The sequence below is a fragment of the Cibotium barometz genome, chromosome 30 (assembly GCF_041138505.1).
Source record: "Cibotium barometz isolate CiBa-2024 chromosome 30, ASM4113850v1, whole genome shotgun sequence".
NCBI lineage: Eukaryota > Viridiplantae > Streptophyta > Polypodiopsida > Cyatheales > Cibotiaceae > Cibotium > Cibotium barometz.
This window is the reverse complement of record NC_141075.1, coordinates 47,367,520-47,383,669: the sequence shown is the minus strand read 5'-3', so window position 1 is coordinate 47,383,669 and position 16,150 is coordinate 47,367,520. Positions and strand designations below refer to the sequence as shown.

The following is a 16,150-nucleotide window of genomic DNA, read 5'->3' as shown; positions in this document are numbered from 1 at the left end:
GTACAGAGAAGCCAAATGCTACCAAATCCCTCTGGCTAGCGTCATATGCCTTATATGATTGATCACCTGTGGTGTGCAATTCAGAAAGATGAAAGAACGGGTGCAAGCATTGACACGATCCCATAATTGTGCCTGAGCCTCCCATTCCTTCCATATAGAGAGTAACTCCCCGTCTTCGAACTCCGGTCGTGGAACACCAACAACAATGAAATCAGCCAAGTCATAAGACTCCAAAATGGACTCCATCATTACCTTCCATATGTCGTAGTTGTTCCCGTCCAACTGTTAGTCCACCGAGAACGTGGGGAGTGTTGGTCATGACCGTCCGGCCACTCCCAGCTAGTTCAAGTGTGAACCCAGCTTACTCACGGGCACTTTTTCCCTGTGGCGTGACACAGGTTTTTTCCCCATGTGAGCACACTTATGTGTGTAGGGCACCTTGTCCTAGGCTTTTAAATGTACTCATTGTACTTTTGTACCTCAACACAATAGAGTACTTTTCCAGCAGAGCTCTCTCTCATGTTTCTTGTTCAAGCTCATTGTGTGTGTGTGTGTGTGTGTGTGTGTGTGTTGGTGTACAAGCAAGCTCTCCCTAACCCCAACATTGGTATCAGAGCAGATTAGGGTTAGGGTTTCGCCCACCTACTCTGCGCCGCCCTACCACCTCTTGTTCAAGCTCATTGTGTGTGTGTGTGTGTGTGTGTGTGTGTGTGTGTTGGTGTACAAGCAAGCTCTCCCTAACCCCAACATTGGTATCAGAGCAGATTAGGGTTAGGGTTTCGCCCACCTACTCTGCGCCGCCCTACCACCGCTTGCTGTGCGCCGCCCTGCCACACCGCCTGATCTGCGTTGCCTTGCCACCACCTTCTGTGCGCCGCCTGCCATCGCTTGCCCTGCGTCGCCTGCAATAGCCCTGCGACTCTGCACTGCCTTGCTACAACCCTGCGAGACGAGCGCCACCGCCGCCTGTGCCTGCTCCGACCTGCTCTACCTGACAGTACCTCGTACCTCTCTGCTATGTCGCCGTAAAAGTTGCTACGAGCCCATGCACATTCGATTGAAGTGTTCTCGAAACTTGTGCCAACAGTAACCAGTAACCAGTATGTTATCATTTCTAATTTCTTTCAAAAATTTCAGACATTGCTAAAAAATGGAGCAAATTGACTGCATTAATTTTGGGGCTTTTCACCATTGAGCCTAAAATTGCAACATTGGCATTGATTTCTTCAAATCTGGTGCGTAATTGCACTAGAAATTTGGGGATTTTGTAAAAATTGACACTATTTTTGCAGGTCTATTATAGACATTTGTAGGCATTTTGGTATTACAAGTACATTTCTTTGGCATTGGGACATTTCCCCCAATTTTTTGGATGTTACAACATTGATACAAGTGATAAAGACACATTTGGGGCATTTCTCCCAATTTTCAGGTGTCTCAGCATCGGATTGCTTTGTAGATTTTTGCCTTCATTCAGTCACACTACCTACTTGTACGCATTTGTGACAGCCATGTGTGGGAATACTAGTGATTTGTTTGGTATGCTCTCCATTGATGATAAGCTGGATGGCACCAACTATCCTATGTGGGCATATATGATGAAACATGTACTAGTTGCCAAGAATTTGTGGGTCTATGTATTAGGGGTTGATGTCATACCTATTGTCCTGCACTAGCATCAAGTACTTCAGGCACTATTGATGCAAGTGATGATGTATCTTCAAGTGGTGCTACAACTTCTGCACCTTTGCCACCCATTCCAAAACAGCTAAGATGGGACCCCAAGGATGCTCATGCATGTGCTTTGATTGCCCTTTCATGCAAAAGGTAGGTTATACCGCACATTCGTTCATGCACTTCTGCTAAGGGTGCATGGGATGTACTTGCTTCTTTGTATCAGGTTCACAATGAGGCTCGTGTTGCCTATCTTCGCAAGAAGATTGAGTCTGAGCATATGGATGAGGGTGATTCAATGGACAAGTTCCTTACCCGCATCAAGGATTTGCGAGAACAGCTTATCAACATCGATGAGGTCATTCCAGATGGTTCACTTGTATCTACAATGCTTCAGGGTTTGCCAGAATCCTATCAGGGTTTTGCTACTACTCTTCGTCTACTCACGAAGGGTAATCCAAACTTGTATACCTTTAATGAGTTGGTGACTCTCTTATTGCAGGAAAAGCAGTCTCATTCTAATAGGACTATTATGCTTTCTGTCGATCAGGCACTCCCGTAAAGTGCCCCTCCAGTAAGAGTGCCTGATAGCATTTTTACCGATGATGCACTCCTTTGAAATGGCAGCCTGGGATGTAGAGTAAAAGCCCTCTCTACTGCCCTAGAATTTATGAGTTCATAGTTTTAATGTAAGAAAAGTAAGAGGTCATGCATTAAGAGAGGTCTCTAAGACACAAGCTTGCAGGCAGGAGACCTTTTGGCGGCCCTTGCAGGGAGGAACAGGATCAGCTATCGAAGCGATCACCGGGGTATACATATCAATCCAAGATACCCCACTCAAAAACTAGAGACCAATCTCAACAGAGGATCTGGAGTGCAGTCCCATAGAGTTGCAATCAGCCTTGGATGCATCCTTTATTTCATCAAAACTTGAGAAAGATATTCTTTATCAGCCCTCGGACAAGTGGCCAGGGGAAGATGGCCTAACGCCTTAGCTATTCTTGACCAAGTGGTCCTGCTATGGAGAGGACACACCTTGGAGACTCGATAGCTGCCCCTTTAGAGCTTCACAGTGGGATCCAAGCGATCGGGGACACGCCCCTTTGTTGAATACACTATTGGAAATAGAAATCACAGCTTCTACTTGGTTTCTACCAAGAGAGACCATTATGCCATAGCACAGAACTGGAAGCATTCACAAAAATCAATTTGATATAAGAATTCACAATTTGACATCACCCATACCTGGAAGCAGTACCACTGTAGCTGATAATTCTGTGAGTTGTACTGGAGCTGCTGTGTTCTCTACCACCGATATGATTATTTTGTATGATGTGCGGTTGTTTGCCAGCGAGTTTGTTGCAAGGCAAGAAACAGGGTAAGTGCTGGTGCTTGAAGTGCCGATTCGGCATGTCACATTTGGTAAAACGGATGATGTCCTTGCATTAACAAACTTGAAACTGAAGTAAGGAGCTCCAGAATAACGTGCACACTGTCCACAGCTCAGGTCACACTCCCTCAATCCGACACATGGTGATGTCTCACATTGGGCATTGAAGGCCACAATAGAGAAGTTCAAAGGCTGTCCCTCATGAATTGTAATCACTGATGTTTTGGGCAAGCTGCTTTTTGTGCACTTGGTGCTTACGTTCCCAGAGCCAGCTGCTGCAGATCAGCGAAGCACATGTGGTTTGAATGTAAGCAGATTAATTGAGTGAAAAGTATACCAAAGAAGGTGATGTTGTTTATTCTTTAAATGTTAAGGTTAAGGCGAACACCCAATGAGGGCCGTTAAACATACGGCCCGCCACAGAATCTGACGGCAGGAGGGGACTGCAGCTCATGGATGGGCAATCGAGGCCGTCCCAAAACACACGCACGCACGCGCACGCACACGCACAGCGCCGCGTATTTACATAACAATTTTTCAAAATGTAGAAGGCGAATTGAAACGAAACTCGTTTGATTTTTGTTTACCAGTGATGCAGCAGGTCGGCCGCAAGAGGCAGACTAGAATAATACAAGTCAGAGTGTGGAGGCATGACATCCTCTTCTCATTTCCTCCTGTTCATAAGCATGGGAGAGTCTTGACCGTTGGCGTGTGCTCATTAAATATATCATCACTAAATAAAAATGAAACTTCCCCATGCTCCAGTATGTATGTGTAATGTGGCAAGAAATGCATTCTATCTATTTTATCTTTACTAGTATTGCACACCCACGCATTGCTGCGCCCACCAAGGTTCCAGAAAAGAACTAATCCCTCTCTACAACCATCTCTCTCTCTCTCTCTCTCTCTCTCTTTCACACACACACATACATGCACATGCACATGGCCCTCTCCCTCTCTCTGTCACGTACACACACTCTCAAATGTTGAAACTCTCTCTCTCTCTCTCTCTCTCTCTCTCTCACACACACACACACACATGCACACACTCCCTCTCTCTTCTTACACTCTCCCACCATGAACTTATAAGATAGGATGATTCTATTGAAAGAGCCATTTTGTATGGATCCAAGTTGTGCAGAGGTACTTGTACTTGGTCCATAGTTTCATAATATAATTTATATTCTCACTAAAAGCTTAAAACAAACTAATGATAGCCTGGTGTATACCCTTCATTACACAAGTCTCTTAAAGCATTAAATACAAACTATATACAATATTTCAAAGTAAATTGTACAAAGTATTTCAAAGCAATAAGAAGCATTACAAAGCAGTCTGAAGCACCAAAAAGCACATAAAATCAGCCAATTTCTTTAAAGCAGTGATAAGCCTTGGAAAGCTGTTCAAAGTACCAAGACACATGAAAGAAGCAAATGTTAAGAATGTGGATCTAAGGAGGCTCAAAGAAAGTAATCAAGACCATAATGAAAAACTAAGAAAGTGCCAATACAAGATTAAGATAAAAGGTTAAGAGACACTGATTAAGGCGGCATAAACTCAATAATCTCATCACATTAGCTTGAACTAAGTACATGCTTATATAGCTTGAACTAAGTACATGCTTATATAGCTCTCATCCACATGCTCCATGCACTGAACATATACATGGATCTTGTGCCCGATGATCATCCCCAAATGAAAATAAGCCCTCTATATAGATTGGGGAAACTTTGAAATGAGTCTTCAGAGACAATGTTGGCTTCATTGGCTTTAGCTTTGATGAAGCACCGATCTTCCAAAGTGTCCTGGTTTTCCATAATATTTTCATTGTAGCTTGGGGTTATTTTTATACCTACAATCTTTTATTATATGACCACTTTTACCACAATGAGTTCAACTAGTGTTCTTACTACCATTGTTGTTGATGAAGTAAGCTCCTTCTCCAAGACCATGGTTCTCTTGCTTTTTCTTGAATTCTTTAAATAAAGTAGCTTCAATGGCTTTCAATGTAGGTTCTGGAAGGTTTTGTAAGGTTGAAACAAGGTGACCATATTCCTCACTGCAATAGCATATTCTTCTTCCACAGGAGCTTTAATTGCTGCTAATTGTGCCATCAAAATTTCATATAATTGAGGTGTGTAGGAAAACTATTTGCTTCATGTTCAACTCAAAAAATTTGATCGTTAACCCAATCTTAGAGTGCTTACCCTTGACCCCAAATATTTTATCTAGTGTGTTCCATGCATCAGCAACATCCTTGGCATCAGCTACATGATGTATATAGTTATCACAGTCCTAAGGCTATAATAGCCAAAGATTTTTCATCCTTTTGCAACCATGCTCCCTCTTCTTCTCTAGTGGAAGGTTTCTTGTCTTTACCATTTGCAATTGACCACAAGCCCGTTTTCATTAATGTGAATTTAATCTTAACCTGCCATGTGTGAAATCCCATGCCGTTGAATTTGTTTGTTTAAAATATGGCCATGATGATGAAGGGTGGTCTTACCACTTGGCTTCGTAGCACAAGGGCAGTGTTTAAAAACCCTTTACAAAATAATAAAAAACTAAAAATAAAAATTGCAAAGATGAATTTAGAGCGCTTGAGCCCCCATTTCCATACAAATGATGCATGTTACATGATAAAAACTTCGAGAAATTCATGGCTTTGGTAGCATTTTTGCTTCTTAACCTTTTTCTTGATATTTTTTTTCATATTGGTTGATTCACAAGAACTCGGTATTGTGAAGGTTATGGCATCCCTTATATGAGCAAGAAGACACCCTCTATATAGAATTCCCTTTCACCATTGTCACCATTTTGTTGACAACTTCAGCAAACCTCTTTGCAAACACCTTCAAGGCATTGGTGTGACATAGTCATTTAGGCAAACATCCATCGCATACATGTGGACTTTGAGCTGAAAATACATGTGCTTCACAAAGTTGCATCAATGTGCATATGAACTTGCCTCTTATCAAAGAGCATGTGGCTCAATAGTGTGAATAGCCTCTAGAAAATAAAGGCAAAAAATGATTTTTAAAGAAAACTTTCTCAATAATATGGCAAGAGTTACATGTAGATGACTAATGACGTTGATGCTTGCCATTATGTAGTCACACCAACGTTAAATGACAGAGGCAATAGTAACCACCCTAACAATTGCTTCTACTACAGTGAAGCATGACTGGAACTTCTGTTAGAAGAGTATTAAGTACTAAGCAACAACTCCATAGGTAGGCATTACAACATTGCACGCATCAACAAAAGAGGCGTAGCGACACAAGAGATGAACCACAATGCGCTTGCTAAAAAAATATAAAAAACAGATAGGGTGGCAACAATAAAATAAAATAAAATAAACTCAGACATTGTTGTTAGTGGGCACAACAGTAATCGAAAAAAATAGCTCTTGATACCATGTTTGAATTAAACGATTATGGTGGATCAAAAGCACAGCTAGTTATGTTATGAGCATGATAGCAGAGAAAAATGTGTGTAGTTCAATTGATGAAAAGAGCCTTTAAATAGGCCAAGGTAGTAGCCTTGAGATACATAAAATGGTGATGTCATCATCACATGGGTATTAAGCTACTTTCTAGGATATTGAATATCCACATGCCCACTTGCCTGCTGCTGCTGAGGCAGCTTCTTCTAGTTGATACCTTTACCCATATTATGCTACTTTTTGCCAATGTAAAATACCCTTTTACAACCATTCAATCACATGAACCAAAACCATACCCAATGTCCATTCAAGCAATGATTGGAGATGGCCATTGGGAGCCAACTTCCAACAGCATTATGGACATAAGGATTATAACTACAGTATACAATGAATGCCCAATCATCTTGTGTATAGTTTTTTGACTCCTTCTTTTCAGCACTTGGTGCTAATGCATTAGCCCCACCACAACTATGCTTCACTCTTTCTTCTTCTCCTTCTCCAGCCTTTTTAGCATTCATTGATGTAATGGCGTGGCTTCGGACAATGGTTGAATTTGCCTTTCTTCTTAGGCTTATCACTCCCCTTCTTAACATCCTTTCTAGAATACTGGGCTGATTCTACCTTTGTCTTATAGCCACCTTGGGTAAAGGCTTTGCCTTTTACCTTTTTAACTGGCAATTAATGCCTGATCTCCCACATGTATACTAGTTTAGTTTTTCTGAGATTGCTCTTCTTGCAACACCACTATATCTAACTCATCAAAAGTAAGGGCATTGGAGTTACCCTTCATCATCATCATGAGCCAAACTATAAATGCAAAACCCTGGTATAAATCTAGTAGAGGTGTAAGAACACTAGACACTAAAGAACCGTCTGGATAGGCCTCATCTATACATGCCAATTTCTTCCTGAGATCTTTAATCCTTATGAGGAACTCATCCATTAAATCTCTCTCATTCATATGCTCTGACTCTAAGTGCTTGCACAAGTAGGCCACTCATGCCTCATTATGCACCTGGTAAAGTGCAACAAGTGTATCCCAAGCATCCTTCACTATTTTACATGAGAAAATGTGAAGATGCTCATTTTCATTGTGCCACTAATGCATGTGCATGTGCATGTGCATCCCTACCATCCTACCTAGCTTATTCTGCTAACGGAGGCGGATACCATAGTTACATCATAAACTAGTATCACCATCCAAAGTACCTATACTATACTGTTGTGCTGGTAATAACATTCCAAATCCCTTTGGCCAATACATGGCACATCATACAGGACCATGATGGGTACTTGGTCCTATCACACTCAATAGGGCGGGTGGTGGTGCGGTAGAAAGCATACCAAATACATCATTACTTGACATTTAGCCTGCAAATAACTATTCTCTAACAAGAATGCAAATATGCTAAACTACCTACACGTAATATCAATGCTCCACTGAATGTAACTGATGTGGTTGTGCTACCAATAGAATGTGTGAAGTGTGGAAATGATACTTAGCTGGAAAGCAAAAATTGATGATAATGTTGATGATGTTGTTGAAGCTATTGAAGATGAGCTCAAAGATATGATGTCAAAGATGACGATGGCCTTGTCTGCACACCAAATGCTACTTCTATTGTGAAGAATACCAAAAATTGAATAAAAATATTTTCAAATTGACACTTCCTGGGATGCCTACATAAACATTAAAGCATGCAAATAAGCCCTAAAACGTGTCCGAAATGCTTAAGAATGCGCAATAATGCTATCAGCACACCATATGGTATACCTTCTCCACCTAAGAGGATAGCTCAATCTAAGATAATCAAAAGAGAAACTCTAGGAGAAGATGACAAGGGGGTGAGATCTAAGAGAACCTGCTTTGATACCAATTATGGGAGTGGGATCAAAGTACCAACATATATATAGATGTAGCAAGCAAGAAGAGATATGTGGAAGTATAACACTCAAAGTAGAATGATAAGAATGAGTGAAGTACAAGTGAAGTGACATGATAAGGTCACTTACACACATTCATAAGAGTGCTTACATATGCTTGGGGAAAAAAACCTCCTGAAGAGGGAAAAGTACCCCGGCCCATTATTAGGCTATGTCCACACATCACTACCATATAAATGGCTACATTTATTTTATATATAAGAAAAATCCTTAAAGAGGTGATCTATTCCACATGTTACACAACTTTCACGAGGGTTCATGGCATGTGGCGTAGTTTGTTGGCTCTCGTAGGCCAACTCGTGGAAGGCATTAGCATCCACACGATCAGGGCCTTCGCAATGGTAACACTATAATGGGGTTCTCTTTGTCGTTAGTATTCATGTCCCTTTTTCTCTATTGTTCCATGGTTTGAAACATAGGCACCAGTTTTCCTTCTTGTATGATGTAATATTTAGAAGTGATCTCTAGAACTTCATCAGGGTAATCAACATTCATTATTAGATATCTAGCTGTGTAATTTTAGGTCTTGGCAGTTGTGATGGTAGCACCAGCAGTGGTATGGGTATGTTAGGTATCCTATACATTTCCTTAGAGTGGTTTCCCACATTAGATACATGAGTTTCTTGAACATTCTCATGGTGGATAGGGGATGCTAGTAATGACAAAGGCGATCCTATAGGGAGTTGTGGAAATTGTGATTGTTGTTATGGCCATGGGTATACGACACATACTAGTACGGTTTCCCAACTGCATACAATGTGCATAATACATCAAAGCTTGAGGCCAATACTATAGGATGTGCATGCATCTAATAGGTGCCCGAATCCAATTTTATTTCTAGCTAGTTTTGAAAATAAAGCATGGCGAGCATGGGCATAACTGACTTTGGAAAAATTTTTAGGATCTTGAAGATATTCGCCATGGGCATAGATCAATCCATGAACACATTGAATTAGAGCTGGTTGAGGGTGATGGCTTTCTTGGCAAAGTTCCATGAGGACTAGTGGCTAGTATGAAAACTAGTCACTTATTTATAAGTCATGTTTGGCCAACCTCGTGTGAAAAGTAGTCACTTGTATATAAGTCATGTTAGCTCTAAAAAATACACATTCATTCCCTTGCAATAGAATAGATGTGAGATCTTGTCTTCTCCATCCTTGCTTGCATGTATGCTATTGAATCATGATGGATGCATGCTAGATAGGTTTGTTTCCCTCTTGCATTAGCTTCTTCATCCTCCTTTGCCTTTTGTGTGAGAGAGCTAAAGATGAATCTCTATTTTCCTCCATCTAGGTGAAGAGAGCTCTTCCTTCCCCCCTTAACTCTGGTGTGACAACAAAGTGAAGATGTCATGATAATAGAGTGCATCGACATCGAGGGAGTTGCATTGCGATTAAAGGCAAGTCCCAATGACACATGATTTGGAAAAAGCTAAGGTAAGCTCTTGGCTTGAACATTATATTATGCAAAATGCATTTTCTATCACTACATTTATCTCACTGCATCTCATAATAAATTTGTTGGTATTTAATTGTGTAGATACATATGATAAAGATGCCATAAAGGTTAGTTGTACAAATTATATATATAACAAAGATGCCATTAACTTTTGTTATGAAAATTATATATCTTTGGGAAAGTAGATTACATGGGAGCTATAAGGGTGACTTGCATTAGTTTGTTAACTAAAGTTTGCATTGACCTTTGTGCTAAAACATTTACTTCCATAGTTTGTGATTATGGTAAAGGCACTCACACATTTGCATCTACATTCACTGTGTCTATGATCTGCATAACTTTTGTGAGTGGCCAATGACACAGGCACAAATATAGGTAAATCGACAATGATGTATCTAATAGAAAGAATACATACATAAGTATTCACACACTTAAAATGTGGCCAATTAAGCAGCCCTTGGAGTGAGAATCACCGTAAGTATTCTATCAGACCATTATGGGCACTCATCCAAGTTGTGGATTTGGACATTTTTGCTTCAAAGCTTGATCATACATCCTTTTGGTGTGTCCCTCTTTGATATATAATATTAGTGTGGTGAGGATTGTTAATCTTAAAATGAGTTGGCATTCCCCTTTCTTTAGATAGCTTTGTTTCATAGCTTGATTATACATCCTTTTGGTGTGTTCATCTTTGCTCTTTGACATAGAATATTAGTTACACCAGTTGTGTTAATCCTAAAATGGGTGATTATTCCCCTTCTTGATGTTCGCGACCTTGTGATTGAGTAGAATACTTTGTTGAGAAGTTTTTTTATTTTTGTTCTTGTTCTTGATTTTGAGTAAATGCTTAATGGTGGTGAGAAGCTTGATGTTGGACATGACTTGTGGATGTTTCTTGATGATGTTTGTATTCTCCTTGGTCAGTAAGTTAATTTTTGGAAGACTCTTTGTGGTGTGAAAAACCAGTTGAGTTTTGCATGACATGAAAAACCAAAGTTTTTCATGGTGTCCAAGTTATGCTTATCTAGATTTTTGCTTTCAAATGCAATAGGGCATCCCCTTTGCAATCAAACTACCCCAATGGACTCCCCACTAGCATCTGTCTCCAAAACAAATGGCTCATTAGGGTCCATAATGTTTAATCCTGGTGTCGTGCGATGGCCACTTGGAGCTTCTAAAAAATTATTCGTTGAGGATCCCCCCAATGAATAGTTTTATTCTTTGTCCTCAACTCAAGGGGAATATGATCTTTGTGTAGTCCCTGGTAAAACCCCAACATGCCTAGAAAAATATGTAGTTTCTCAAGATTTCTAGGTTTAGGTCATCTAATAATGGTCTCCACCTTGTTAGGATCCATTCACGTACCATCAAAGATAATATGGCCTAAATAGTGGACCTCCTTAGAAAAAAATTCACACTTGGATTCCTTCCCAAATAGCTTATTTTCCTTAAGGATTTTGAACAATGAGCACAAATGCTATAAGTGTTCTTCTTTTGACCTACTATATATAAGTATATTATCAAGGAAAGCTAGTACAAATGGACGTAAAACCTTGTCCATCAACGTCAAAAATATCGCTAGAGCATTTGTCAAGCCAAATAGTACGACTAGTAATTCATAATGTCCAAAACGAGTCCGAAATACGATCTTGGGAATTGGTGATACCTTGATCTAAGATCAATCTTAGAAAAGTATTTTGCACCATTAAGTTGGCCAAACAACTTGTTAATGCGTGGCATTGGGTAATTGTTCTTAATCATAATTTGATTAAGAGCACTGAACCATATTTCTTTTTTACGAAAAGAATGAGTGATGCTTATGGTGAACTTGGGTGTATAAACCCTTTCTTGATATACTCAGCTAAGTGCTATTCCACTTCCTTTACCTTAGAGTGGCTTAACCTGTAAGTAGGTTTGTTTATAGGTTTTAACCGAGCGACTCCGCGGTGAGGACAGAGTGGAAGTGGAGATTGGAGGATTGGAGCTTCCAAAAGCGACCTTGGAGAGCCTCAAGGGACATGAGCTCGAAGCATTGGTAAGTACCCCACGATGGTTGTTGTCTATTGCTTATTCTGATTGTGAATGTGTGGAGTTCTCTTGGGAGGTGCAGTAGGCCATAACAATTTACGCACAGGAGGGTGAATTTTTCTTCCACCCACAAAGGAGGTAGTGCCTCGAGCAGGGTCACAAACTGTAGTGCCTACAGACTACTAATCTTCTCAAGGATCTCCAGCTGCCAAGATTTGGGGGAGAGGAGAAGGAATACAATAAGGACTCCGTAAATATATTTCTACAAAAGTGGTCACATATTCACAACCTCATGCGGTCGACCACTAGAGGATGTGTGGCCCATAGAGGCCAGCCTGTCTCGCTCACAGGCAAGGAATATAAATGGTGATGAGTTTGGCCCAGAGTGCTAGACTTCTGAGCACCTGGGTGGATTTCGAAACGTTGTTTCGAAAAGAGTTTTTTCATGTGATGAGTTGTAGAGGTTCTAGCGTGATTAGGATAAGTGTTTGACTCAAGGCATTTCCCTCACCTAGTACATCTCCTCTAGTACATCTCCAACTACCTCAAAATTATGTTAAAATTGAAGGGAATCAATGAGTTCTAGACTTTACATAGATTCACGAGAGGCTTAAACTCAGATTATGAGGCTTTTTTATAACCTAAACGGGATTCATGGTGGCAGGCTTACACCCAGATTATAAGGCTTTTGTAGAGCCTAAACAGTCGATGGATTTTGGTGAAGCCATAAAATATGCACAAATTTATGATGACATTTCACGTTGCTCTAAATCTGGGCTCAGCAAGACAACTGAGGGTAAAGAGGTCTCCAGCTTTAAGAGAAAATTCTTTCAGGGAGATAGGGGGGGCAAGGGGGCCAAAGTGAGCCATAGAGAGGATAAAGTGGGCTTTGGTCAAAGAAACCACAGCATTTTAAAGAGAAAAACCCATCTAAATCCAAAAAAGGAGTAGTGCGATAAAGCTAGAAAAGAAAATATATACTTTAACTATTTTCAGGCTAGCCAAAAGCAACATGTCCAAAGCTAGGAGCTGGAGGTAGTTCCAACAATAACACCAAGAAGGCTGGTAAATCCTTCTTGGAGGTAGTTCTAGCAGAGCGACACCAACAAGGATAGTGGTTCCAACAGAGCGACACCAAGAAGGATGGTAAATCCTCTCGATAGTGCATACTATCCAGTGGTTACCTCTTAGTTCCACAAAGTTCAGAGAGGTAACTATTAGACATATGAATAGTGCCCACACTTGCTGCATTACCCAAGTGATGTGGCAGCCATCAGTGGGACCACATGATCTGGTCTATTTTTATGCCAGGATAGGCGCTCTCGTAGAGTAGGTGGCCGTAGAGTCACCATCATGATAGATGATGGAGCCACCCACAATTTCCTTAACTACATGCTAGTTAAGAAGTTGTGGTTGCTAGAGACCAAGTCTGACCATAAGTACATGGTGTCGTTAGCTAATGGTCATGATAAAACTGTTTGGAAGACACAATGGTCTTGGGGATACCTTTAGCTATGCAGGGCTATGAGGCTAGTTTGGATTTCTAGGTTATGCACTTGGCTATCTAGAGCAGATATTTATCTAGGTAGGGAGTTGTTGTATAGCCTCGGCGCCCTACCCTGAGTCGTAGCTACCAAGACAATAGCCTAGAGTTTTTGCATGAGGGGAGAGTGGTGAGACTACAGCAGGAGGTTCCACCTACACCCATGATTTCATCTCTAGAGTTGTGTTGTGCCATCGACGTCGATGATATACATCATTATATACTTGTACTCTCTTGTATCATTTTATTTTCGTAGATGAAATAAATGTGATTGATAATTTTTTGTAGTTGAAACTGATTTAAGTTGTGATGACTTAAATGGCCTTGTATATACTTGTGCTCTCTTGTATCGATTTATTTTCATAGATTAAATAAATGTGATTAATGAAGTTTCCATAGTTGAAACTAATTTAAGTTGTGATAACTTAAATGGCCTTGGTTGAGACCACTCTTTTCCAAAACCTGTTTGTCTTCTTGTAAACAAAACGTAAATACTAAGGCTTTATAAAACTGAGACAATAAAACAAAAGTACATTCATCCTCTCACTCTCCCAAACACAAGAATAGAAGAGGCACATGCATTAGAGTAGACTCTCTATCTCTCTCTCTCTCTCATACACAAGACAAGACAACAGCTCTCATAACACAAAGGGGAATTGTGTGTTTCCATTATGAGAAATTTCCTTATATACAACCGACTCTTATTCACACTTGGGCACCCAAAACTTACTAACTATAGCCTTGGCTAGCCAGTATCTCATAATGTATAACGTTTATAGTGCCTTTACATAACACTTATTAATGTCCTCAAATGGAGGAGAATCTTTGTTAATCCAAAATGGGATTAACATCCACTCTTACTTGATGTAGGCTCTATCCTCAGAACCTTTACCTAGGTTGAAAGACCTGGTTTCCGAACTCATGTCTGTAGAAATTTCGGCATGATTGAAGCTTTTTGAGGGTTCTTCTGAATACGGAGTGTGATGTCTAGAACGGTGTCTACCATGTCTTCGAAATGTGACATGGATGTATCTTGGTAGACGCCTAAGGTAATGATAAAGCATTATGCTGTGTTCATCCGGGTCTACATTCATGTTGAAGCATAGCTTCTCTACATCATATCCATCATATCATTCCTTTGGTTGATTGATGAGAACTATGATCAACTTCAAAAATCTTATGGCAGCCACTATGTCGGGATTCGGTATTCTGAGCCATGCTCGTATCCAGGTTAGCATCTGATTTCTTTGACTGGTTATATCCTGAAATGTTGATGGCAAGAAGTGAGGAAAGTTGTAGCATACGTGGGAATCCTGTTGCTTTGCTTCATGGAATTGTAAAGGAGTGAGCCTTCGTTTGATTGGCATGTATAGTGGGTCCACTCTCTGTGTTGGCAGGGAGCACTGATACTGAAAACTGTACTTTGGCAATGTGAGATACTCCTTTTGCCACTCAAGCTGTATTCCAAAGTCTACCAAGTGGGGGCTAGTATCATCTATTACTATTGTGGTATAGCCAGCCTGTGTATGCACTGGATGCTATTTTTGCCACGTGCGAATACAATAACTGATCATAAATGTGATGACGCGGATTTCCAACAGGTCAACTAAGTGTGGGTTTGTCAGTTTGGAGTGCCGCGCCACATTTTCCCACAAAGTGCCTTCACCTCCCATTGGTAGCAGCTCTTCTAAGTTTGGCATTGGGGCATGGAGAGGATATGGCACATATGGTTGCTGCCTCGACTCCATATGGTAGAGTAGGCTTCTGGCAAGACTCTCCCTATCGGCTCAAAGGGTGTAATCTGCATTAGCACCTTGAACATCAATTTGGGCTTTAAGAGGAGATTTCCTGCTCCTCGTATGAGGCCCTCGTATGAGGGTGTAATCTGCATCAGCACCTTGAACATCAACACCTTGAGCATTTGGGCTTTAAGAGGGGATTCCTTGCTTGTATGAGGCCCTCGTATTCTACAGCTGGTTCCATGACATTTTCATCAGTAAAAGCTTGTAAATCATCACAAACGAGGTAGATTGCATACCTCATTGAGCTGCCTTAGTGGAGATAGAGTACTTGCCAGCTAGCAACTCCTCGAGGGCGAGAGGGTTAGTGGGAAATTCAACAGAGGTAAAAGAGTAACGAGAAAATATATAGTCTGCCTTAGTTTGGTTTAGTAGGAGATACACTAGGATAGGGATTTAGTAGTTTACTTGAAAGGGAACTAAACATGGGGTAAGTTACAGAGGTGGAGGATCTTGGATTATCCTCTTTCCCTTCCCCTGAATTGGGTGGAGGTTGGGGGGGTTTCACAGTTTTCATAAACTGTTGGAGGTCTTTGATCTCTTCTTGGGCTATAGTTGGATAGTCAATGTTGATCAAAATCATAAATAGCATTAGTTAGCAATGCCTCGAGATGTTTATGTATGTTTTTATATAGTTTAATAATACCCAAGGGATGATGTAAGGTTGATTCAGATAGATTTAGATATTGGTAGGTATCATAAACTTCAACACACTCATGGCTAATGATCCACGGGTAGCTTTGAGCAACAACCTCATAGTTGGCTGGTGTGGATAGCATTTCATTTTGCATGAATAGGTCAAGTTTATCGACACTGTCATTTGAGAATGATAGAATGTTGTAACACCCAAGACCAACTACGAAGGTTGA

General features: G+C 40.6%; 1 protein-coding gene across 23 annotated transcripts in view; it reads right to left on the bottom strand.

Annotated features, from left to right (window-relative positions):
* LOC147621566 (protein GAMETE EXPRESSED 2-like) overlaps positions 1 to 3,807 on the bottom strand; it is a 210,058-nt gene extending 206,251 nt beyond the window's left edge. For 22 of the 23 annotated variants that reach the window (XR_015269849.1, XR_015269848.1, XR_015269850.1 and 19 more), the window contains exons 1-2: positions 3,652 to 3,807; positions 2,920 to 3,339 (exon numbers count right to left, since the gene is read on the bottom strand). Coding sequence is in view for 20 of the 23 variants with exons in the window: in XM_086824342.1 (XP_086680468.1) it covers positions 2,920 to 3,339; positions 3,652 to 3,721 (490 nt within the window). In the remaining 3 variants the exon portion in view is untranslated. The remainder of the gene's footprint in view (positions 1 to 2,919; positions 3,340 to 3,651) is intronic. The other variant, XM_086824339.1, reaches the window with a different exon arrangement.
* Positions 3,808 to 16,150: the final 12,343 nt, after the last annotated feature.